General features: G+C 56.8%; 9 protein-coding genes across 9 annotated transcripts; 4 read left to right on the top strand and 5 right to left on the bottom strand.

Annotated features, from left to right (window-relative positions):
• Positions 1 to 221: 221 nt before the first annotated feature.
• ACA1_038420 (succinylglutamate desuccinylase/aspartoacylase, putative) lies at positions 222 to 2450 on the top strand (the record flags this gene model as incomplete). Its single annotated transcript, XM_004335622.1, has 9 exons — positions 222 to 731; positions 846 to 1034; positions 1114 to 1273; positions 1353 to 1493; positions 1574 to 1685; positions 1764 to 1862; positions 1959 to 2101; positions 2166 to 2270; positions 2341 to 2450. 9 exons carry the CDS (start codon positions 222 to 224, stop codon positions 2448 to 2450), a joined length of 1569 nt encoding a protein of 522 aa, XP_004335670.1.
• Positions 2451 to 2673: 223 nt separating this feature from the next.
• ACA1_038410 (uncharacterized protein) lies at positions 2674 to 3693 on the bottom strand (the record flags this gene model as incomplete). The annotated part of the gene is made up of 5 exons (XM_004335621.1): positions 2674 to 2848; positions 2913 to 3010; positions 3083 to 3199; positions 3258 to 3287; positions 3490 to 3693. The coding sequence occupies 5 exons, from the start codon at positions 3691 to 3693 to the stop codon at positions 2674 to 2676; spliced, it is 624 nt and encodes a 207-aa protein (XP_004335669.1).
• Positions 3694 to 4031: 338 nt separating this feature from the next.
• On the bottom strand, positions 4032 to 6930 carry ACA1_038400 (uncharacterized protein; the record flags this gene model as incomplete). Its single annotated transcript, XM_004335620.1, has 9 exons — positions 4032 to 4190; positions 4293 to 4477; positions 4555 to 4645; positions 4724 to 4836; positions 4931 to 5158; positions 5245 to 5387; positions 5493 to 5564; positions 5710 to 5823; positions 5870 to 6930. The coding sequence occupies 9 exons, from the start codon at positions 6928 to 6930 to the stop codon at positions 4032 to 4034; spliced, it is 2166 nt and encodes a 721-aa protein (XP_004335668.1).
• Positions 6931 to 7175: 245 nt separating this feature from the next.
• ACA1_038390 (R3H domain containing protein) lies at positions 7176 to 8400 on the bottom strand (the record flags this gene model as incomplete). The annotated part of the gene is made up of 6 exons (XM_004335619.1): positions 7176 to 7358; positions 7449 to 7580; positions 7661 to 7744; positions 7848 to 7980; positions 8093 to 8249; positions 8319 to 8400. 6 exons carry the CDS (start codon positions 8398 to 8400, stop codon positions 7176 to 7178), a joined length of 771 nt encoding a protein of 256 aa, XP_004335667.1.
• A 100-nt stretch (positions 8401 to 8500) lies between these two features.
• On the top strand, positions 8501 to 8770 carry ACA1_038380 (dynein light chain 1, cytoplasmic, putative; the record flags this gene model as incomplete). Its single annotated transcript, XM_004335618.1, has 1 exon — positions 8501 to 8770. The coding sequence occupies one exon, from the start codon at positions 8501 to 8503 to the stop codon at positions 8768 to 8770; it is 270 nt and encodes an 89-aa protein (XP_004335666.1).
• A 136-nt stretch (positions 8771 to 8906) lies between these two features.
• Positions 8907 to 10233, bottom strand: ACA1_038370 (uncharacterized protein; the record flags this gene model as incomplete). The annotated part of the gene is made up of 3 exons (XM_004335617.1): positions 8907 to 9881; positions 9987 to 10079; positions 10177 to 10233. 3 exons carry the CDS (start codon positions 10231 to 10233, stop codon positions 8907 to 8909), a joined length of 1125 nt encoding a protein of 374 aa, XP_004335665.1.
• Positions 10234 to 10903: 670 nt separating this feature from the next.
• Positions 10904 to 12051, bottom strand: ACA1_038360 (kelch repeatcontaining protein; the record flags this gene model as incomplete). Its single annotated transcript, XM_004335616.1, has 3 exons — positions 10904 to 11391; positions 11505 to 11609; positions 11709 to 12051. 3 exons carry the CDS (start codon positions 12049 to 12051, stop codon positions 10904 to 10906), a joined length of 936 nt encoding a protein of 311 aa, XP_004335664.1.
• Positions 12052 to 12217: 166 nt separating this feature from the next.
• On the top strand, positions 12218 to 16636 carry ACA1_038350 (Fbox domain containing protein; the record flags this gene model as incomplete). Its single annotated transcript, XM_004335615.1, has 20 exons — positions 12218 to 12277; positions 12340 to 12511; positions 12591 to 12755; positions 12818 to 12840; positions 12931 to 12996; positions 13133 to 13314; positions 13392 to 13495; positions 13562 to 13665; positions 13748 to 13859; positions 13931 to 13997; positions 14069 to 14140; positions 14210 to 14298; positions 14379 to 14601; positions 14694 to 14759; positions 14824 to 14902; positions 14981 to 15031; positions 15106 to 15178; positions 15244 to 15408; positions 15489 to 15929; positions 15963 to 16636. 20 exons carry the CDS (start codon positions 12218 to 12220, stop codon positions 16634 to 16636), a joined length of 2988 nt encoding a protein of 995 aa, XP_004335663.1.
• A 600-nt stretch (positions 16637 to 17236) lies between these two features.
• ACA1_038340 (Ras protein activator like 1, putative) lies at positions 17237 to 21742 on the top strand (the record flags this gene model as incomplete). Its single annotated transcript, XM_004335614.1, has 16 exons — positions 17237 to 18467; positions 18547 to 18618; positions 18710 to 18864; positions 18955 to 19168; positions 19248 to 19408; positions 19472 to 19556; positions 19630 to 19723; positions 19794 to 19881; positions 19956 to 20114; positions 20196 to 20400; positions 20474 to 20616; positions 20689 to 20801; positions 20892 to 20987; positions 21075 to 21291; positions 21365 to 21577; positions 21653 to 21742. The coding sequence occupies 16 exons, from the start codon at positions 17237 to 17239 to the stop codon at positions 21740 to 21742; spliced, it is 3336 nt and encodes a 1111-aa protein (XP_004335662.1).
• Between the last annotated feature and the right edge of the window lie 139 nt (positions 21743 to 21881).

The raw sequence follows: 21881 nt of genomic DNA, 5'->3' as shown, positions 1-21881 counted from the left end.
CACAACCCCACACCTGTCACCGGATCCTCCGCCTGATTTCGGGGGCATTGCGCTGGAGGGCACTTGCCATACCTCAAATACCTGGCTCGATCGGCCCAGTGCAGCACACACTGGAGCGACATTTGAGGAATGACAGGTGTGCTGGTGGGACCTTCGGCTGACCTGTGCCCTGTGACCTGGCCATCAGCACACTCGGTAAAACCACGGCAGCAACAAGAGAGATGAAGTTCGGAAAGCAACTCTTGCTGAAGCAATCGGAGGAATGGAGGGAATCGTACATCCACTACAAGCAACTTGTGCATCTGCTCAAGGATTTAGCCCGATTGGTGTCGCCCGAGGGTAAGGCGCCCGAGTACGCTGAGACAGAGAAGCAATTCATCGCTGCCATCGAAGCGGAAGTTATTCGCGTGAATGCAGCCTACCTGGTGCTCGAGGAGCAGGTCAATCAGGAGCTCAAGAAGCTCAGGGAAAAGTACCGGGAGAAGAAGAGCGCCCTCACGCCTGACTCGCTGTCCGTCCTCAGGAACGACGTTCTGGTGTGCTCGCAGTCCATCTTCTACCTCCAAGAGTTTGGAGGCCTCAACGCGACGGGCTTCCAGAAGCTCATCAAAAAGACCGAGAAGCTGCTGGGTAAGGGCAACGTGCCCTGGGCCAAGGGTCTCAAAGCCGTCTACAGCACCAAGGACTTCTACCTCTCCAAGAAGCCCGCCAAATTCAATCAAATCGCCACCGTACGCTCCCTTCCTCACTCCTTTCTGTCCGGCTTAGATTTATTTTTATTTATTTTTTTCTTAACGCTATCTCGCTGTGGCCCATGCGGCTGCGTTGCTTGCACACCACCACAGAAAATCCAGCAGGCCAACGAGCTGACTGACAAGTCGGCAGAGCCACGGATCAAGTCGGCCCTCAACCGGACAGAGCTGCATGTCGGCGAAGACCTCGATCTCGCCGCCCTCCCCCGAGATAGCATCACGCGCCTGTGGGTCACCCTCGTGCAGGATTCGATGGCCCGACCGATCGAGATCCCGGTCATGGTACTTCTTCTTCTTCTCTCATCTCTTAGGAGCAGAGTGACGAGCATCTCTCTCTCTCTCTCGATTCTATCAAACGCAGGTGGCTTGTGGCGCGTTCACGGGACCGGTCGTGGGCATTACGGCGGCGGTGCACGGTAATGAGCTGAACGGCATCCCTCTTATCCATCGCCTGTTCCAGGAAATAGACTGCAGCACTCTGTGCGGCACTCTTGTCGCCATCCCTGTCGTCAACACCCTCGGTATTCCTCCCCTTGCTTTCTCGCTCGAATGGTCTTCACCGACGAGCTCACAAGCACGACACAACCAAACACCAAACAGGCTACATCAACAACTCTCGTGGGTTCAGCGACGGAGCAGACCTGAACCGCGTGTTCCCTGGTTCGGGGGCGCCCAACTGCAGCAAGATCTTCGCCAACCGCTTCCTCCACAACATCGTCAAGAAGTTCGAGTACCTCATTGGTACGTCATGTCGAGGCCGGGTCATGCGTGCCGTGGTACTGCCTTTGAGTGCATGGCCTGATCGTATATGCCATGCACAGATCTGCACACGGCGTCCTTTGGGCGTGTCAATTCGTTTTACGTGCGTGCGGACATGAACGACCCCATGACCAGGCGAATGGCCTTCCTCCAACACCCGCAGATTATCGTGCAGTGCGTTACATGGCCCCCCCCCACCCCCCGACGCCACATGCGCCATCTTTTCTCACATTCTCCCCCTTTGGCCATTAGCAACACGGGTCCCGACGGCTCATTGCGAGGTGCGGCGGCGCAGCTCGGCATCAACGCCATCACCGTCGAGATCGGAAATCCCCACACCTTCCAGCTGAGGTACCTCTTCCCCGCCACCCGGTCTGCTCACACGGCCCTCAGTGGAAGTGTGACGCACCTCGAGGCTCATCTATTGTATTTTACGTTTGCCTGCAGGTACATCAAGAGCGCGTTGATCGGTGTGGACAACATTCTGGGTTTCCTCAACATGATTTCGCACGACGAACCTGAGAGGGAGTACGAGCCCGCCATCTGCAGTTCCTCCTACTGGCTCTTCACCGACGTCGGTGGCCTGTTGGGTTCGTCTCAATCCCAATATCACGGCTGTGCTGCTCTCTTTGCCTGACCTTGCTCGGGGGACAGAGGTGCGGCCCGAGATCAATACCTGGGTGCGAAAAGATCAGCTCATTGCTGTCGTGAAGAACATCTTTGGCGACATCGTCAAGAAGTATTATGCCCCGGAGGACGGTACCATATTGCCCATGCCGTGTGCTCTTGCGTGCCGAACTGCGCTCTGATTCTTGGTGAACACACACAGGCATCGTGATCGGCAAGAACGTCAATCCGGTCAACCAGACGGGCGACAGGATCCTCCACTTGGGCGTTGCCGGCAGCGAGTTCAGCAAGAGGCAGAACGACGGGCACTGAGCACTCCGCCACCCGCTTCTTCCTCCTCCTCATATTCGGCGGGTAGTAGTGGGCCGGCCGGTAGCCACGGCGGCCATCGCCAACCCACGCGAGGCCGACCAATTTATTTGGACAAAGCGCGCGTCCGTCTTTCCTTTGTACATCTCTACTTCTACAAGCACCTGGTCCTCTCCACCAAACGTTTTCTTCTTATGTTTTCCTATGTACATCCCTCCCCTCCCGCCTACACCTTGACGATCCGAATGCCTCGCAAGCGATTCTCGTAGATGAGCGGCGTCACTAGAATGTGGGGAGGAAGGGCTCGAGCCGCCTCTCGCCAAAGCGCCAGACAGCGCTCGGTGCCACCTGCCTTGTCCCCGTGGAGCAGCGCTTGGTGCGGTGGCCTCCCTGGGCTCGACCTGCGCATCATCGCCTGATCAGGACCCATCACTCGGTCCTCACGTGCGAGAGCCATCATCGTACCTTCGCAGGACTCGAGCTACCTCCGTCATGAACGGCACCAGATTGCAGGGCACGCCACAAGGCCCGCCCGCCTTGTTGATCTCACACAAGCATACCACCTGGAGGCGAAGAAAGTACGAGAGATGAGCATAAAAGGGGCCGACGTGACCAGGAGATGAAAGTTTGTTTACCCCTCTTCCCAGCACCAAGTCGAATGTGTCGTCGGGCCAGGGAAAGGGCTTGGTGTTGTCTCCCAACGTCTCGCCAGTGAGCGGAGCATCAGCGTCCACCCTCCCGTCGTCGTACACCTTGTGTGGAAATCAATCACAGGACGCCATGACGCCACTCGAGCCCGAGTGTGCTTACCTGGCTCACCACCTGGAAGTCGAGGCTGCCCTGCGCGAAAGGCCGCAGCCTGTGCAGTGCCTTCTCCTTTGAGAACCAGGGATCTGCTGGCGAAGGATAAGGCAAGGACGAAAGGGGCGGGGCGTACATGTGTGCCACGGTGCTGTGTCGTGTCTCATCCAGCGGTAGCTCGCTCAGAACCAGGATCGTCCTCGGCACCTGATGCACACGAAACGAAGCTTGGTGAGCGTACGTGCTCTCTCGAGCCTCGTGGGCGCGTGTGGTCGGGAAGGAGCACCCCAAGCTGTTGGTAGGCGTGAAGGAAGGACTTCATGGCACCGCTCGTGCGTAGGTCCCGGTGCCACACATCCTCCGGGTCGCAGTTGAACAGGAACAAGGGGTGGTCAGGGCCGCTCAACACCACTGTGCCCGCTTCGCCCAGCCTCTCCCCCGGCATCATCATCATCACCGCGCCGTAGCTGCCCCCATCTCCCGTCGCCCCCCACCAGTGGCTGCCACTTCCTCGACAAGTGCTGCTCACCTCCACCGCCTCTGACTGTCGCTCCTCGCGTTGCACCGCCACCACCTCTGCCCCGGCCACGGCATAGTGCTGACGATGAGGGTCTGGGTCATCAGCGCGGCCAGTGGTGCGCATGTCCTCCTGCTCGTGTGGTGAAAAACAGGTTTTACAAAATAGATTTTCTAAATCCAAACAAAACAATTACAAAAGAGAAGAGGGGCAGCTGAAGGTCCGCTGTACACGTGGGAACGGTCACTCACTCGCCCATCCCCCACTCAGTAGGTCTCATATTCGTCGCCGTCGTCGCCGCTGCTCTTGACGCTGCTCTTGCCTACGTGCTCCTTCCTCTTCTGTTTCTCGTTGAAGGCGCAGTCCATCTTGTGTCTCAAAATCATCTCCCCCTTCTCGTTTAGGCATAGCACGTTCACCAACTCCTGCAGGGGGGCATGAAGATGACGATGGTGATGATGATGATGAGACCCTTCCTCCTCACCTGCATGGCACGTGCTACCTGACGCCGTGGTTGGGGGACGAACCTTTTTCTGGTGAACGAACTTGGGATCTTCGCGAACCTTGTCGTTGACGTCGACCTTCGCAAACTTGAGCTCATCGTCCACCTTCTGCACGTAGGTGAAGACGAGCGTGGAGGAGGGCGAACGCGTCTTGAACGCCTTCGTGTCCTCTTCGGCCAGCTGCGAGGGGATGCGGAAGAGGAAGTCGCCTGTGTAACACGAACCAATCATCACGTTAGCCCATGAGCTGAGCAACGCGTTATCTCGAGGAGTGTGTGAGACGCACCCGGCTTGGCGCCCATCTGCTTGAGAAGTATCACGGCGTCCTTGTGTGTGAGGAACATGCGCAGGGAGTAGTTCTTCCATAGATCATGGTACTGCACGAGAAGAAGAAGAAGACAGAGGTATCAGCCAGGGGTCCAAGGGAGCGCGACACTGTGATTAGGGAGGGTTACGGATTTGATGGCCTGCACGGCGTTGTAGAGCCAATGGCCAACTCGAGTCTGCATGTAGGTTTCGAATGTAACGATCTCGTCTTTGCTGCTCTCCTTGCCAGCATTGGGTACGCCTGCGGGTCAAGAAAAGCAAACATGGTTGTTAGTTGTTTCATTCACTGGCATTGACGTCGACGTCTTGCTTAACGGGGGGGGGAGTGTGGATACCCAGCTTCTCGCCAAGGAAGCGAAGGGACTGAGGATGCATGGTCTCGTTTAATTGGCGCGTGTAGAAGTAGGCAAAGCGCTTCGCCAACTCGGCCCAGGTGAGCTGTTCGTACTCGGGTCCTTTGTCGGCGTACCAGATGATGATGGCCCAACACTGGATCTTGGCCTTGGTGTGCGGATAGGCGACCATGGGCAGGTGGCGCATCTCTCCGTCCTTGTAGAAGGCATCTGCAATCACGCATCCACGATTGATCACGATGAGAAACGGCAGAGCGAGAACAGGGAGAAAACGAGCGAGAGAGAAGATAACGGACCGAGGAGAACCGGGGCGCTTGGAGCGGGAGGAGCATGGAAGAGCCGGAACTGCACGTTGGCCACCTTCACGCCGCCGACGCAAGTCTTCATGACGGTGGGGAAGGGGAAGTGGCACTCGATAATAGTACACGTGGGCGTCAGTCTGTTGTAATCACACAGCACATTGAGCGTGTCAGCACAGCCCGCCCAGTCGGTTCGAATGTACATTGGCTGTTGTGGGGGGGAGGCGTGGCGAAGCAAATCGTACCGCTGGTCGTTGGAATCGTCGTGAATCGAGATCTGGGTTGGCTGAACAACGACGGGCTGCGGGAGGTTCGACCTGTTGATGAGGCACTCAACAGACAGTGGCCTCAACCTGGGCGCGGCAGCGTTGGCATTAGTGCGAAGACGGAGCGAGTACGGCAGAGGAAACGCTGTGCGTCGCGACACGTGTACGCAAGGGAAGACGAAGGATGGTTTCATACCCGGTGGGAGTACACATCAGGGTGACCTTGGTGGGAGTCTTGGCCGCCGAGAATATCACTTCGTCGTACAGCACCTTGCTAAAGGGGAGGAATAGAGATCGGTGAGTCGGGTGCCTGTACGTGAGCAGGGCTGGGCGAGGCGGTTGGCTGGGTGGGGTACATAATCTTGGGACCCTGTCCGAGGCCAGGAAGAGTGACACTTGGCTTGATATCGGCTACCCAGGTCGCCCCGGCGGCGAAGGGTGGAGGAGGCGAGCTGCGAGGCGAAGAAGGCGGGGAATGGCCCGGAGGCGAGTAGGGCTGGGCGTTGGGAGACGAAGGAAGTGACGTGATAGGGGACAGGTGGATCGACATGATCTGCGGGAACGAGGACGAGGAGGTGGGCGACGTCGAGAGTGACAGTGGCCCGCCGCCGCTGGTGGTCGCGGGCGCGGTGGGCGCCGGCAGGATGTTGGGAAGCGAGGCCTGCTTCTTCTTGAGCGGCTTCTTGCGCTTGTTGTTGGAGGCCGAGGAGGAAGAGGGCGGTGGCACCGCGACGGGTCCGGAGCCCGAGACGGCCGAGCCGGACGAAGCCAGGGTGCCCGAAGCCACGCTCATGCTGAAAGCGTGCATCTGGCCGGAGAGGGAGAGGGGAGACGTGTAGCCAGAGCTTGTGGGAGAGGAGCGTTGCACGACGGTCGGCAACTCTCCCGAGCCGGATAGGGTCGTGGCGAAAAAGGAGGTCAGACTCGAGCCCGTGGGCGACGAGGAGAACGATCCGAAATAGGGCGATTGTGAGGCTGAGCCGACAGATGGCCGTTCGGATGGGAATTCAGAGATCTGAATCTCGGGCAAGGGGAAGTGCAGGCTAGACCCAGATAAGGCTGAGGGCGTGGGTGCTGGGGACGTAATTGGTGGAAGCTGGAATTGAGGCTGGTGCTGATAGGGGTTGTGCAGTTGCTGCTGTGAATTGGCGAAGAAGGGATGAGTGGCTAGTGCGTCCTCGATGAAGGCCATCTGTGACTGGAGATTGCGCTGCTGCTGTTGCTGCTGGAGCTGTTGCTGCTGGAGTTGGGCGATATGGTCGCTGGTGCTCATCATGTCGTCGAGACCCGACCGGATTGGAATTTCGAAATCAGATCCATGCAAGGATGATGTTCCATCTAGAACGCTGCCGAAATCGAACGTGTCGAGATCAAGCCCCTCCGCTTCCTCCTCCTCTTTGACCGTGTCCCAGTCCATCGGTCTGCCGGGCAGAGTAAGAACAACGCTGTGGTGTAGTCTGGGGTGGTGCCGCAATCGCGCTGTCGATACTTGCAGAATCCGACGATAGTTATTTTTCACGGGGCTCAAAATTCGCCACTGAACCCAGGCCCACAGGCCAGCGGGAACCAGAAAAAAGAATGCGCAAAAAGTAAGCCACGGTTTTGATGAAGACTGTCTTTAGTGTTGAACGTAGTTGTGAATACCACCCGTCAGGCATCTCCTTATTCATCGCCAGCACCGTCTTCGCGGTCTTGGTGTTCTTCTTCGTCTTTGGCCTCTTCCCGTTCGTCTCCTTCCTCTCCTTCTGTGCGCGGTCTCTTGATGGTCTTCATGTCCTTTTGAATCTCTTCAATCGTTCGCCTATCCCTCTTTTGTGTGTTCAGCACGAACAAGGAGTTCGATCCCTGAAACCATTGATAAGTACAAGTGCACGAGGGCGACAGCTGTTCGCACATGCAGCGTGGAGGCACGTCACAGCGGTAAAGATCGCTTACCTGGAGCACACGAGCGTACGCCCCTGCATCCCTGTAGTTCTTCTGGGGCGAAGCTGCCGAAGGAAGAGGAGACGTTGGTGTATCTTTCGCAGCACTCTTTCGCTTGGCCAGCTCCACTTTCTTTCGCTCCAACTTGATTAACAGAGAGAGAGAGATACATCATTAGCGCTTGGGTTTCTTGTTTGAGTGAGGGGAGGGAAGGACCGCCCTACCTCTGCTTTGCGCTCTTCAGCCTCGGCCTTGGAGTTCTCGAGAATCTGCTCCAGGTCTATCTCAGTTGTCCCCTCTCCCACTTGCTGCCGCACGGAGCAGGGTAAGCATGTGATTGCAGCACCAAGCCCGAATGGTAAACGCGGGCATACTCGCATAAACAAGGCCATGCGAGGGAGAAAGGTCTACCGAGGCGATGACGCTGATCTCATCTGGCGATGGTGCTACGTCCTTCTTGAATACCACTGAGTACCGCCCCGGCAGCTCTTCTTCCTTGCCAAAGGAGTGGCTCGCCAGCTCGTGACTCTCGGCTATCTCGTGTCTGGTTGGGTATATGTTCGGCTTGAGCAGCAACAAGCACAAAAGGAAAACGTGCTGCAAGGGAACCCAATGCTGTCTGCACTGTCTCTGCTTCAAGAAGAGGCGGAACGTACAGGACTTGGCGGTAGTGCTTGGGAAGTGGTGGGAAGATAAGTTTCTTCCGTGCTTCGTCCTCGGTAAACCGCTGCATCTGATCTTCCGTCTGCGCTCGCCATTTGACAAGCGCCTCCTGCTCCGCTTTCTTTTGCCTCTGCAACCGTGCTCGCTCCTCTGCGCAGTGGAGAATTTGTTCGATTCAAATCATAATAATGAGCTGATTTTCTCGTTGAATTAAAATACCTCTTTCTTGCTTGCTGCTCGCAGCAGCCCGTTGGGTTGCCGTCTTATCCATTGACGTGAGAATGCTATCGAGCAGATCCATCGTGTGGCGCTATGTTGTTTCGCACGAGCCGGCAGGCTTGTGATTTCTTTGTCGATTTTTATTTTCTTTTTTTTCTTTTCCCAACACAACAGAAGACAAGATGGCGACTGGCAAGATCGTGGTGAAGGCGCTCGACATGGGCCAAGAGATCAAGGACGAGGCAGTAAAAGTTGCCAAGGAAGCCCTGGCCGAGCACAAGCTCGAACGTGACATTGCCAAGCATGTGAAGCAGACATTCGACAAGAGATACAGCCCTACGTGGCACTGCATCGTGGGCAAGAGCTTCGGATCCTTCGTCACCCACGAGACCAACGGCTTCATCTACTTCTACATCGACGACATCGCCTTCCTTCTTTGGAAATCTGGATAAATCGCTCCCATTCACATCCTCCCACGGTCGTCGCGAGAAAATTCTGGCCAAGAAGAAGCGCAACGCGTGTTGGCCCTCAAAGAACAGTTTTATGGCTTGTGTCGCTCTCACCCACCACACGCAGTTAACTGTTGGGTCACTCGGCGAGAAGCTCGTCGAGTTCGGCATCGTCGAAAGGCTCGGCGGCGCCGTTGATGTCGTCGATGCCGATCTCCTCCAGCTCCTTCTCGAAGTCATCGTCTTCGTTGGTGCTCGCGACCGGCTCGGGTTTCTGCTGCTTCTGCTGCGGCTGCGGCAGGGCCTTGGTCGTGGCGGCGCTCTCCTCTCGGGGACGCTTGACGCCTCCTTCCTTGGCACCAGCAGCACTTGCTGTTGCCTGCTTAATCGCTCCCTCGCGCATGAGCTCGTCGAGACTCTTCACCCCGAAGCTGGGTCTCGCCGCGGGGGCCTGGGATGGGGAGCCTGCAGAGTTCTTCTGCTGGCGAGCTGGTCGCTGCCTGCCGTTGGCCTCGCCGCCTCTCGGCGCCTGGTCGTTGGTCGATGTTCGCTGGGAGCTCATCTGCGGCAGCTGGGGTCGCTCCGACCTGGCTGGCCGGGCCTTCTCGGGCTGCTGCTGCTGTTGCGTCGCTGGGGCTCGCTTGTTGCGGACATTGTCGACGGCCTCGGTCCGGGACTGCCTCGGTTCGGAGGGCTTGATGCCCTTCTCCTGGTCCTCCTTCTCCTTCAAGATCTCCTCGAAGGACTTGACGAAGCTCTGCTTGGGCGCCGCGGCGCTGTCCTTCGCTCCGTTGCCGGTCTCTCCAACAGCCGTTACCCGATCTCGAGGGGGCAGATCTGGCAAGGCCGTGCCCCTCTTGCGAGGTGGTCTGACGGGTCCCGAAGCGAGCCGTGCGCCCGCTGCAGTCTTCATGACCGGCGAGATGGTCGCAGTGGGGCTGGTGGTGATGGAGGTGGTCTTGCTGGCCTCACGCGGTGTGAGTCCGGCCGTGAGCTCTGACTCCTGGTCGGGTCGGGGCGTGGCGGGCGACGCAGTGGTGCCCACGTGGAAGAAAGGGCAATCGGGCCTCGTGCAGGCTTGGTTGTAGAAGCACAACGTGCGCGAACCGTCCTTCTAATGAACGCAACGTTGAACCAAGAGCGTACGGAAACTCACGTGAGCTCGAGCTGCAGGCCAAGCGCTAAACCGAGGATCAGCACAAAGAGTTCAGTCCCGTACCTGGCGCGGGAGAGTGGGGTGCCGGTCGGTGCAGTCGGGGTCGTTGCATTTCTCGAGCAACCAATTAGTGCAGATGGGACGATCCTTCACCCCCTCCAGATGTCTGAATTCGCATCCGTTGCCCTAGAATTGACCGCAACGTTTAGGATCATAATCCTCTGGTCATCTGTCTCTGCGTGCGTTGGCGTACCTTGCTGCAGTAACCATTGAGGAAAAAGTAGCAGTCCTCTGTCTTCTTGTTCTCCATTGCGGCCAAATCTGATGTGCAGGAACAGTTAGTTGGCTGCTGTTGCGCAAGAAGGGCAGTTGCGATGAAAACCTACCTGTACTGGAAATGAAAGGAAGGACTGATCTGTCGAAATGTTAGTTGGGGAGGCGCGGAGATGGTGGAGATGCTTGATAGAAGCGCGCAGATGAGGCTGATGTAACTGACTGATGTAACTCCCAAAATTATCCATCGTCATCAGCTAGCGATCGATAACTTCGCGAGGTCGAGCGAACAATAAGATGCTTCGAGAGGTTGCGCCACAAGCTTAATTTTCTTTGCGATGCCCATTCGAATCGATGGAGGTCGCGAGTTGTTGGCTCCAAGTGGAGGGAAGCGAAGAACGGATGAAGATGGCTGCGCAGGGTGCGTAACGGTAACCGTACCACAGATGCGATCGATGCTGTTGTGGCTCTGCTCCTGGGTAGATTTTGGTTCGATTTTCGGCCTGAAAAAGGCTTTTGCTGCGCCTTTTCTGTGTCCCCCACGGACGCAACAGGAAGAAGGCGAAGGGGTCGTAGAATACAGCTGCGAGCGTGACTTTATTTGAAGCGTAAAGGGGTAGCTCGATTGTACAGAGGAAACAATGTTGCATGTTGGTAAAGGGGGGTCTCTATGGGGTAGGCGGTTGGTGAAAAGGGAGGAGGAAGACCTACTTCTCGCCGAGGCCGAAGTAGGCGTAGATACTCAGATCGAGCACGGTGATCTCGTCGAAGCACTTGCTGTTGTCGAAGCCGCCGTAGACGAACAGGCGCGAGTCGTAGTAGGTGGCGGTGTGGTAGCCTCTGGGCTGAGGCGACGTGCCGGTGTGCGGCAGGGACGTCCATTCCTGACCCCGCACGCTGAGCACGTCGAGCTCGTTGACGTAGTCGGTGCCGTTGTGGCCTCCGAACGCGAAGACGGTGTTGCCGATGGCGCTGACAGTGTGACCGAGACGAGGCTTGGGGTTGATCACCTTCTGCTTGCTCCATGTCGACGACACCGTGTCGAAAATGGCCACGTCGCTGAAGCACTCCTGGCCGTCGGAGCCTCCGTAGACCAGTATCTTGTTGTTGTCGAGCAGACACGACGCGTGATAGCCCCTGGGCGGAGGGACGTCCCCCTTGACCTCACAGTTCCGCCACGCCAAGAGGTCCGTGTCTGTGATAGAACGGCATCGTTCAGTTATTCCACACACTCCTCCAAAAAAAAGGGGTCGCGCCGCGCTTGCCGACGGCAGCAAGCCCACAAGGAGTAAGTGGAGTGGAAGGTACCGAGAATGAAAATGTCGTTGAGCGCCTTGCGTCCGTCGCCACCGCCAAAGATGTACAGGTCCTTGCCGACAAGTGTCGCCGAGTGCGCACGTCGCGGCCCCGGCCCTGCGTGCGCAGTGTCGCCGCTTTTAGTACGTGCGGGGGGGGGTATATTCATTCGATCATCCTTTTCCCTCCTAAATCGCATTAGGGGGGAGGGAGTACCGGTGCCGGTAACTTTGGGCTGCGACCAGGCCATGGTCTTGGTGTTCAAAATAAAGAGCGTGTCGAAGTAGTTCGGGCCGTCGCCGCCCCCGAAGACGAAGATGTCGCAGCCGTTCTGGACCAGAGTGGCCGAATGGGCTCGGTGGGGTCCGAACTCGGCCGAGCCCCGCACCTCTGGCTTGTACCAGAAGAACGTATCCGCGTCGAAAACCGTCACGTTGTTGAAGGAGTCGTCCGACGCCGAACCCCCTATCACGAACAGCTTCGATCCCACGCGCGTGGTGGTATGCGACCGCACCCCCGGGGGCTTGGTGCCCTCATACGTCGCCGACGACCAGTGCATAGTTCTCTCTTCCTCAAGTTTTATGCGTGTTGAGTTTCGTGTCGTGCTTTTGTCGATTCATTAATTTGATCTCCGCCTCCTTAAGGATACAAAGGGGAAAATAAATTAAAACAAAACTAGCGAAGGAAAAGGATTCCAATCGAGGGATCAAATCAGAATTCGGGCCATGTTCAAGCCTAATCCGGGTTTTGAGGCGATCGACGCCTTTCTCTTCCCACCGGACGAGGTGCGTACGCCCTCGCTTCTTGCTTGGCACCATGGGGCTGCCGTTCACAAGGCCGCGAACAGGAGGAAGTGCCGAATCCGTTTCGCAATGAGCAGCATTCGTCCAGTCAAGCCGAGACGCAGACACCAGAACACGACGTCGCTGTGATTACGGCGGCTGATGAGCCGCTGCATCACCTGCACATATCGTCTGTCGAGGCCACCAAGGAGCTCATCTCCTGCCTGCAGGAAGATGGTAGCCACTTCTACTTTTATTTATTTATTTAATCTTATTAAGCAGTGTTTTGCATCTTCTTCTAATCGCTTGTGGGCAGCGCTGAAGAGGTATACGTGGCACAGCAATGGGCTGCTGTGGACCGACTTCACCCGCTACACGTGTGGCTCGATCGTACGCAGCTACAAGCTGCTCCTCTACGCGCGCCATCCAGCGCTTACTGCCGTACGGAACACCTTGCAGGACTTCACGCTGGGCTACCTCGGTATGTGCTCTGCCTTTGCCTTTCCATGCCCTCTGCAGCTGCTCATTTAGCTCTTCTTGTAGACGAAGATGTTCAGAACAACACGGTACGTGCTACTGCACGCAACAAGGAATCATTCACACGCACACGCTTGACTGACCTCCTTCTTCAATGGTCGGCTTCTCATGAATTGCAGTATTTGAGGAAGGAGCAATTTGAGCGGTTCAAGGAGAAGATCTTCACCAAGGACAACTACGATAAGGTCCTGCAACAGATCACCGCCTACGGACAACGAGAAAAAAACAACGCCGAAGCGCTGCAGAAGGAGCTGCGGGTACTTTTCCCTCTCAACATCTCACCCCTCGTGTTTTCCATTCCTTACCACCTCCATGCCGCAGGAAGTGCTGCGAGAACTGGTGGTCGTAATCATGAGCTCGTGGGGCGTGGCCGAAAGACCTGCCCAAAAGTTCGCGGAGGACTTCTTTGTCGAGCGCTTCGACTACGACAACGTCATGCGCAAGCTGGCCCTCACGAGCATGGGCAAACTCTACCTCCCTTTCTGGACGGCGGCCATCGTGAGGTGAGTTTCGCAGACTGCACAACCACCAGATGGCTGTGCTTCACTGTGCTAATGCTCCTCTTCATGCTTCCTGATAGTCTGGGCGTGGTCACCTACGTGTATATGCAACGGTTAATCCTCCAATTGGCTGAAAGCTACTTCATGCACGACAAGCTCGTGTTCTTCAATCACGTTAACCCAGGTACGCTGGCATCTCTCCTACCACTGGTGATCACGTGTCTGGAGTTCTAAGCAATAGCGTAAACAGATTACTACGGCCGGCTTGCGGTGGCGTGCCTGGAGACGTCAATCTACGACTCGAGCACCTGGGAGGAAAAGCGTTCTCTGTTGGCATTTATCATGGACACCCAGGTCTGGCAACTCTTGTTGCGTTGCAAGCATGGCTCTCACACAATGCTAACTCAACATGTTCTTGGTGGTGTGTGCATTGTAGGTCTCTGAGCATCGTTCAACTGCGCTGGCAAGCAGCGAGAAGCTGGTCCAAAGCTATCTTCGGCGCTTTGACAAGGCCAAGAACGAGTACAACTCCACACCGTACTTCTTGGGTACCTCCTGCCTTTGCTGCTTAGTCTTCTTCTCGAGCCCTATTCTCAAGCGCCCCCAATCGCATGTGCAGTTGATCCTCTTGAGGTTGTAGGCGACGGCCCGGCGCTGGTCATCTTTTCGCATTTGGATCTCTTTAGGTACTCTGCTTTGGACCTGGGCGCTCAGCAGAGTTGCTTTTATCTCACGACTCCCTCTTTGGTCTGTGCAGCCTGCTTCGAGTTGGTGCAGTGTGCAAGAACTGGCGAGTCAAGTCCCTTAACGAGGAGCTTTGGAACAAAGGGTATCCAACACTCACAGTGAGCATACACTCCCAGCTTCCTCGACAACCGGTTTACGTGTGCTTATTCAGGGCGGAATACGGCGCATCGACGGAGATGGACGGAGCTTCGGAGGCCGTGCCCACCGTTCCTCGCTTCCCGCCAACGCACAGAGGCCGAGGTACGTCGCGCTCAGTGACCGGAAGAACGGGGCGTCGTGTTAATGTCGTATTTGTTGTTTTTTTTCCCCATGCACAACAGCCCTGCACGAGATGCGTAATGCTATCTTGGTGCGAAAGAGCATCTACTTCGAGGTCAAGCTCAAGTCGCTGTTGTGTGGCACGCCCTTCGACGAAGTGCGAAAGGACATCAGCATGCAGAGGAAGAAGAAGATCAAGGTCCTTATTCGCAAGGTTGGTGCCCTCAGCGAGAAGGCCGGTGTGTCCAAGGAGACCGGGCAGAAGATGGAAATGGAGGGCGAGAGGTAAGTGATGCCCCCCTGGACCGGTGCATGAAGCTCTAGCTGATAAGCTTAACCTGGTCATCTCCACGTGCCACACTGACAATTACGCTCAGGCTTGTGGACAAGTGGCTCTCGTGGGACCCTTGGATCCTCCAAATTCCTCCATCTATGAAGGGAAAGTATGTACCAGCCCCACGCCTATTTCGATGACCGCCACACTCACGCGCACGCAACACTCTGCAGGGAAGACATCATCACGGTCGTCTTCGCGTCTAATGAGTTTGGCCACATCAGCATCGACTTTGTGCTCCGCGTTGAGGCGGTTCGACCCTTTCCCCAATGTTCATTTGGCCTGGGTCACCCAGGTTGCACTCACTCGTTTCTGGTCGACATATCGCAGGCCACTGAAATGAACAAGATGACCATGCCGGGCCTTCAAACCCTCTCCACGGTACGTCCGGAGATACCGTGAACCTTATTCTCTCGGCGGCCCTTCATTCTGACGCTAGCGTTTTACTGTCGCAGGGCCATGTGCAGTTGGATGACGTGCTACGGCACTGCCTCAATTGGGACGGAGTGTGCCCACTTTTCGCCAATGGTACCGCTCAAACACCAGTGCATGCCAGCCAGGTGGCGATTTCTCACATGCCACCGCCGCACCAGGTCCTCGCATTCAGCCCATCATCTATGTGGAGCCGTTCCTCCGATTCATCGAGACCAATTTCTGGAGCAAGTGGTGGCGGAAAGGAGCAAGGAAGCTCACCCTCAACAACTATCTCAACTTCACCTGGACCTATGCTCCGCCGCCCGCATCGTTGAACGACTCAGGTAGATGTGCTTGCAGCGCAGCGCATGACAGGGCCTCAGTGCTGATCGTCAGTCGTTATCGTGTGTTGCGCTCAATCCAGGTGCCGTACTTCTCCAAGACATGAAAGAATGGGCGCAGGAGAGGAAAGCGGCCGAGGATCAGCGCGGGCGTCTTAGTGGGCGGAAGGCAAAGACGCTGCTCGTGGAGGCCGAGGAGGATGGCAGCAAGGCCAAAACTCAGCAACCGGCTGTCAGACGAGAGAGCGATGCGGAACTGAAAGCCAAGGCGGGAGGCGGAGTAGAGGCTCTCTTCAGCATTACCGACATTGTCGTCGACGCGCAAGAGAAAGAGGAACTGCGGAAGCTGCTGGCCGAGGATGAGGGAGAAGAAGAAGAATCCAAGGGCGACGCAGCACCGGTGGAGGCGACGAAAGACCGTGTGGCCGACGCGACAGCGCAAGGTAGTGATGCCTCACCCACGGATGAGGCGGTGAAGAGGAAGATCGATTGGCGGAAACAGGCTACACTGCAGTGTGGACAGAGTATGCTCTACGTGGACGAGGCCCCCGCGCCAGGTGCCGACGGCGAGGACGACCTGGCCGCTCTGATGGAGCGGAACAAGGTCAAGGCCAAGGAGATGGGCACCAACGTCGGTTCCGTCACCAACTCCAAGGGTCTTTTCGTCATGGAACGGATCGACTGGATCGAGGAGCTGTTCGTCCTCCGGGCTGCCGGAAGCGGGAGGAACATCAAGGTCAATCTCAACGGCGATCTCACGGTCTGCGACGAGCCGCCCTCTTCGCCCTCCATGTCGACCTACGTCTCGACACAGAGTAGCGCGTCTACATCAGCGTCGTTCCCGACTACGTCTCTGCGGGTGTCCTCGGCCACATCGTCCTTGTCGCCACAACAACAGGCATCGCGCTTCATGCTGCCGCCCACGTCGCCCTCATTCACAGAGTCCATCACGTCGTTCTCGACGAGCATCGCCTCCTCCCTGACCGCCACCTTCAACGAGACGCTGCCGCCGCTCATCACTCCGTACTCGTCGATCTACTTCTACTTCGACTCTGCGTACTCGTTCTTCGACGAGGAGCGGATCTTCCGGCGGGAGCGACAGGACCGAAAGACGTTCGCCTTCAAGAGCTACTACACGGGCAAGTACCTCACGATCGAGCCCGACGGGCGGGTGAGCGCCGCGTCCGACGACATCGGGCCGCGCCAGAAGTTCCAAGTCAGCTACAAGTGATTCTTCCGGCGCTCTTGTACAGTTTTTTGCTGTGAGTATACCTCCGTTTGTTTCGGTCAGTGGGCACAACTTGGGCTGACTCTCGACAAGTGCTGGCTTGGTCGTCGAAAGTGGAGTGGTTGTGTGCTACCCGTGCGCAGGGGTCTCGAGTTCTCCTGCACCGTGTGGGCGAGCAGTATGCAAGCATGTCCAGCCGGGCTCAAGGTACTGGCGTTGCAGTGCACTGCCGTTTTTGTTTTTTGACAAATCCCAATTTGGAGGTGGCGCGTGTTGTGCTCAAATAGTGCGGCCTTCCTTATTTGGTAACAAGTTGCGTAGCGGCAACAACACGATATTCTGGAGAGGGCCTCAACTGGCGAGAGAGGTGTGAGGAGCAGTTGGAAAGAAGCTGAGATTCATCTATTGCCTTGCGAGAGATAACCCACGAACTGACCGGATTTCCTCCTCTACGTCTCTCTAGACCGGCCAGCATCGCGCTTTCGAAAGTGAGGAATTGGCAATCAATAGACGACACCCGAACGTGGACGAAAAGGCAACTGAGGCATCAATGAGCAAGCGAGTATAAAGCGCAGCCCAACGACGACGTAGTACAGAACGAACATGGAAGAAACCGGCGAGGCGCCAGCGAACAAGCGAACTGGGAAGGGCAGGCGAAGGAGGAGGAACAAGAAGGGCGGTAAGGCAATGCCTTCAGATGATGGGGAGCAGCGAAACGAAGAAGTGGCGGTAGAAGACAACAAGGTCGAGGATGAAGGAAGAGGAGACGAAGCAATGGAAGTTGAAGAGGGATCGATGGTGATCGGAGGGCAGGAAGGAGAAACCGGAGAGGAGGAAGGCGAGATGATCGATTTGCGCCGCAGCGGATCGGAAATCGCCAGGCAGGTGGTGGTGAACGGTGCCGAGGCCGAAGTAGAACCGGAGGTATCGAATCTAGAGCGAAGCGACAGCGGTATCGTCATCGGCGGCCGGCGGGAGCGAGGCGGCGGCCAGGAGAACGACAAGAAGCGGAAAAGCATCCTCAACAAGTGGATCTCGCGGGATCCCTCACCCATGCCGCGCCACCGCAGCGCGTCGGAGAACATCGTCGGGTTCCAGCGCGGCCCCAACGGCACCCTGCTGGGGATGGGAGGCGGGCGGGATCGAAGCGGGCTCGGACTGGTCGGCGGCGAGGGTGGCTTGGCCGTAGGCGGCGTGGCTGCGGGCCACCGGGACATCAGAAGCTTCAGCGCGTCGGCCGTGCACCATAGCGCGGAGCACGCGGCAACTATTGGCCCCTTTGCCTCCTCCGCCTCGTCGGTGGGACTGGCACAGCCGCACCACTACGGAGGCAGCAGTGTACGGCGAGCCATTATGGGTGGCAAGGGCAAGGAGCGGATGAACCTCGGTGACACCTTCGACATGCTCTTCAAGAAGAAGCCCAAGGCCGAGAGCACGCCCACGCTCCCCTCCATCCCCTCCTTCGTCCTCACCGACAAAAACAGCTCCAGCTCCAGGAGCGGCACCGCCGCACCCTGCCTCTCTCCGTCCGGCGACCAACGCGGCTACCTGTCGCCCCTCCACTACCCCGGCTCCGGCATAGAGCACAGCGACGGTTCGCCCAGCCTTCTCTTTCCACCACTTCCCAATGCCCTCTGCTCCAAGACGACGAGCCGATGGACTATTGGACTGACCAAGGTTGGTCGGGGTGTAGGATGTGGCAATGTGCCGGACTTCGGGCGGTCGCGCAGCAATTCCCTTCCGGCGCGGAACCGCAGCATGTCGTGCCCGATCCCCACCGATGGCGACTCCTCCGCAAGCCAAGAGCTGGCTTTGGAAGAAATCATCTGTAAAGGTGCAACTGGTTCTCCAACTCGAGAATGTCATGCGCATACCGTTTGCTTTGACTAATCACATTACACCAAACCAAACAGAGATCTTCGAGTTGATGGTGGGCTCGGGTATCAATCACAACAACTCCGTCCTCAAGTCTAAAGTGTTCTTTGGTGCCTATCCACCAGCACCTCTCCGCGCGCGCTTCGATTGCGGCCTCTGATCTACAAGAGCGCCCGACTCACGAATTCCCGATCCCAACAGCTTCGGATGCGGTGAGTTGGATGGTCAAGTCCCGCACGGTGCAGGCCAGGGAGGCCGGCGTGGTCCTATGCAGGAAGATGGCCAGCAGAGGCTACCTCCTTCCGCTGCACAACAGCAAGGAGTTCCACGACAACTCGGTCCTGTGGAAGATCAAAGTACGCACTCACCTTCGTGTGGTTGTTTCGTGTGATGTGCTTACCAATCATCGCCTCTTGCGCGTTGACTGATAATCGGAACTGGAAAAGGATGTGGAACCCGCGGTGGGCGAGAAGAGGTACAAGAGGGACAGCCACAACCTGGGCCGACGCTCGACGTCGGACAGCCAGGTGCACAACTTCTGCGGCGAGCTCGGTGAGGGCCAGCTCTACGAGGTGAGCGAGCAACTCTTCCACCCCGAGTCGGGAATCACCCTGCGGGAGAGGCGACACAAAAACAAGGTGTACTACAAGTGCTTCACAGGTAACTTACCTCTTTTGGTTATCTGGCTGAGCATTGAGCATTGAGCTGACACTGTGTCGCCGGCGACTACATCTGTCAGGTTCGGATGTGGTAGACTGGATGATGACGCACCTGCCCATCAAGAGCCGGAGAGAGGGCGTGGAGCTGGGCAAGCGGTTGATGGCGGCCAACTACTTCTCCTTCATCGACGCCGAGGGAGCCCAACAATTCAAGGACCGAAAAGTCTTCTTCTGTCTGCGAGTACGCTCCTCTCTCCCCTCTCTACCGCCTTGCGTACTTGAGTACCAACCATCGTGCGCCCAGGATGATTTCGGAGGGACACAGAAGGCCGCGGTTGGTCGGCTCTTTGTGAAGCTCATATCGGCGGAGGAGCTCGGGAAGAAGCTTGGTACGCACCTATATCGAAACACACGCACTAACGTTGCTTGTCTGACCTAATCGCCATCTACTACACGCACCAGGCGCAAATAACTACTACTGCGAAATGAGTCTCGGGCTGCAGAAGACACTCAGCAGCTCGTTTGCCAAGCCGGAATGGAACGAAGAGTGCGAGTTGTACGTGGTACCCCCTCGGTCTGTTTAACCTCCCTCGCGTATCTCACAAGGACACTCATTTCTTGTGCAGCGCCGTATGGTCCGATTCGCTAGACAACACACTCAACGTGGAGCTGTGGATCGTAGCAGATTCGACAGCTCCACAGCGCTTGGCTAAGGTCAGCTCCTCACCTTTGTCCTGTGTGCCATCGTTGTGGTCATCCACAGTGCTGACCAATGAGAACGGGAACAGGTAGTGGTGGAGAACATAACGTCTTACAATACTGGCAAGCCGAAGCCGTGCACATTCAAATTCAAGCGTGGCCTGTTGGGTAGCGAGAAGGGCCAGATCAACCTCACGCTTCACTATATCCCCAACAATGACATCTCCGCCTTCAAGAAGCTTGAAGCTGTACGCCTCCTCCCCATGCATATTAGAAATCAGTTACGTTTTCTAATCGCACGCACGCACGCACGCAATCGTGGGCCACAGCTTTTGTGCAGCGATTTCCTGCTGGTGCGATCCATATTCAGCGCCATGATGGGACGGTCGCGGCTACAGACCGAGAGCTCCTATTCTACGAGCGATCGGCTGAACCAAGGCGACATCGCCTCGGCGCTCGTCCACATCTTCAACCAGAACGGCCTCCTGCTGGGCTTGCTGCGATACATGATCCACATGGAAGTGGAGAACACAGGTAACCCGCCGACCCTCCAGCACACATTAGGCAGCTTGTTTACTGGCCTTTGTGTTTGGTTTATGGTGCGCAGCCAGCGAGAACCTGCTATTCCGAGACGAGTCGCTCAGCAGTCGAATGATGTCGATCTTCTCCAAGCTCATCGGGCGTCCCTTCCTCCACAAGCACCTGCAGCCGCTTCTTGCACAGGTCCTCGTGCCCGAGTTCGATCTCGAGGTTCGTGCTTCTGGCCATCCTGCCACATTCGAATGGAGAAATTGACCTTTTTGGTTTGCTGTGGCATGGCAGATCAATCCGCGCACTGTGCCGCCTGACGAGTTGGAAGTAAACCAGGGCCGATTGCTGGGCACGGCACAGCAGTTCTTCGACTCGATCATCGGCTCGCTCGACGAGCTCCACTAGTAAGACTCTCAAACCCATCACTCTCTGCACTCTCGATAGATGGCAGAACTCAGCAATCTTGTTGTTGCTGTCGCCTCCCCTCCACGCAGTGCTTTCAAGGAGGTGAGCAGATGCCTGTTCGAGTCGGTCCAGCACCGATTTCCGGACAGCAGATACAAAGTGGTGGGCAGCTTCTTCTTCCTCAGGTACTCCCCTCCACCGGTTTTCCCTCTCGTCGTGGTGGGCGTCTCAGCTGATCGATCGATGCACCACCTGTTATGATGGTCCCTCAGGTGGCTGTGCCCCTCCCTGGTGACGCCCGACGCGTTCGGGTTGATCGACCAGAAGCTCGAGAGCAAGAGTCGGCGGCGGCTGGTGCTGATCGCGAAGGTGCTCCAGAATTTGGCCAATGAGGCCTATTTTGAACAGAAGGAGGAGTACATGAAATGCTCCAATGTCTTCATTGAGAGCAACCTCGACAAGATGCATTCGTTCTTCGATAGCTTAGTGGTACGCGACACTTCTCGCACATCTGCGCAGCACATGCCAACTGCTCACCACGCACGCGGTGGCGAACGAGCAGGAGAAGGACCAGGAGAACGAAACGGAGAGTGGGCGATGGACCTCGATAGCGCCTGCAACGCGGGCGCACCTGGAAGCGGTGTACTACTACCTGCAGCAGAACTACGGGAGCATCTCCAACGAGATACGACGGACCGAATCCGAACCGACGCTAGTTGTGATGACGCCTCTGTCTGCGCGCTCCGAACTTGAGCTTAGGCGAAGAGAATCCCAGGTACATTCCTCTCCTGAAACACGTCGCCATGCCGCGAACAGGAGGAATGCTGACCACGATGGGTTGGTGTTGCAGGAGAGCATGATGGCGACGTTGGACGAGGTGCTGAAGGAGCTGCAGGATCTCAGCAAAAAGGGACAAATAGCGCGGTCCTCCCCAACATGAAGCAAACAGGAGAACATGTCGGGTGACTCGTATGACGCAATACACCAACAACAATACTTTTGATCGCTGCGAGGAAAAAAGGCCTGGGCCCAGGATTTCCGGCCATTTTCTTCAATCTGTGCTGGAAATGCTCCACCAA

The sequence above is a fragment of the Acanthamoeba castellanii genome (assembly GCF_000313135.1).
Source record: "Acanthamoeba castellanii str. Neff unplaced genomic scaffold scf7180000084568, whole genome shotgun sequence".
Classification (NCBI taxonomy): Eukaryota; Discosea; order Longamoebia; family Acanthamoebidae; genus Acanthamoeba; species Acanthamoeba castellanii.
Note: the sequence above shows the minus strand (reverse complement) of the source record. Positions and strands in the feature narration are given on the sequence as shown.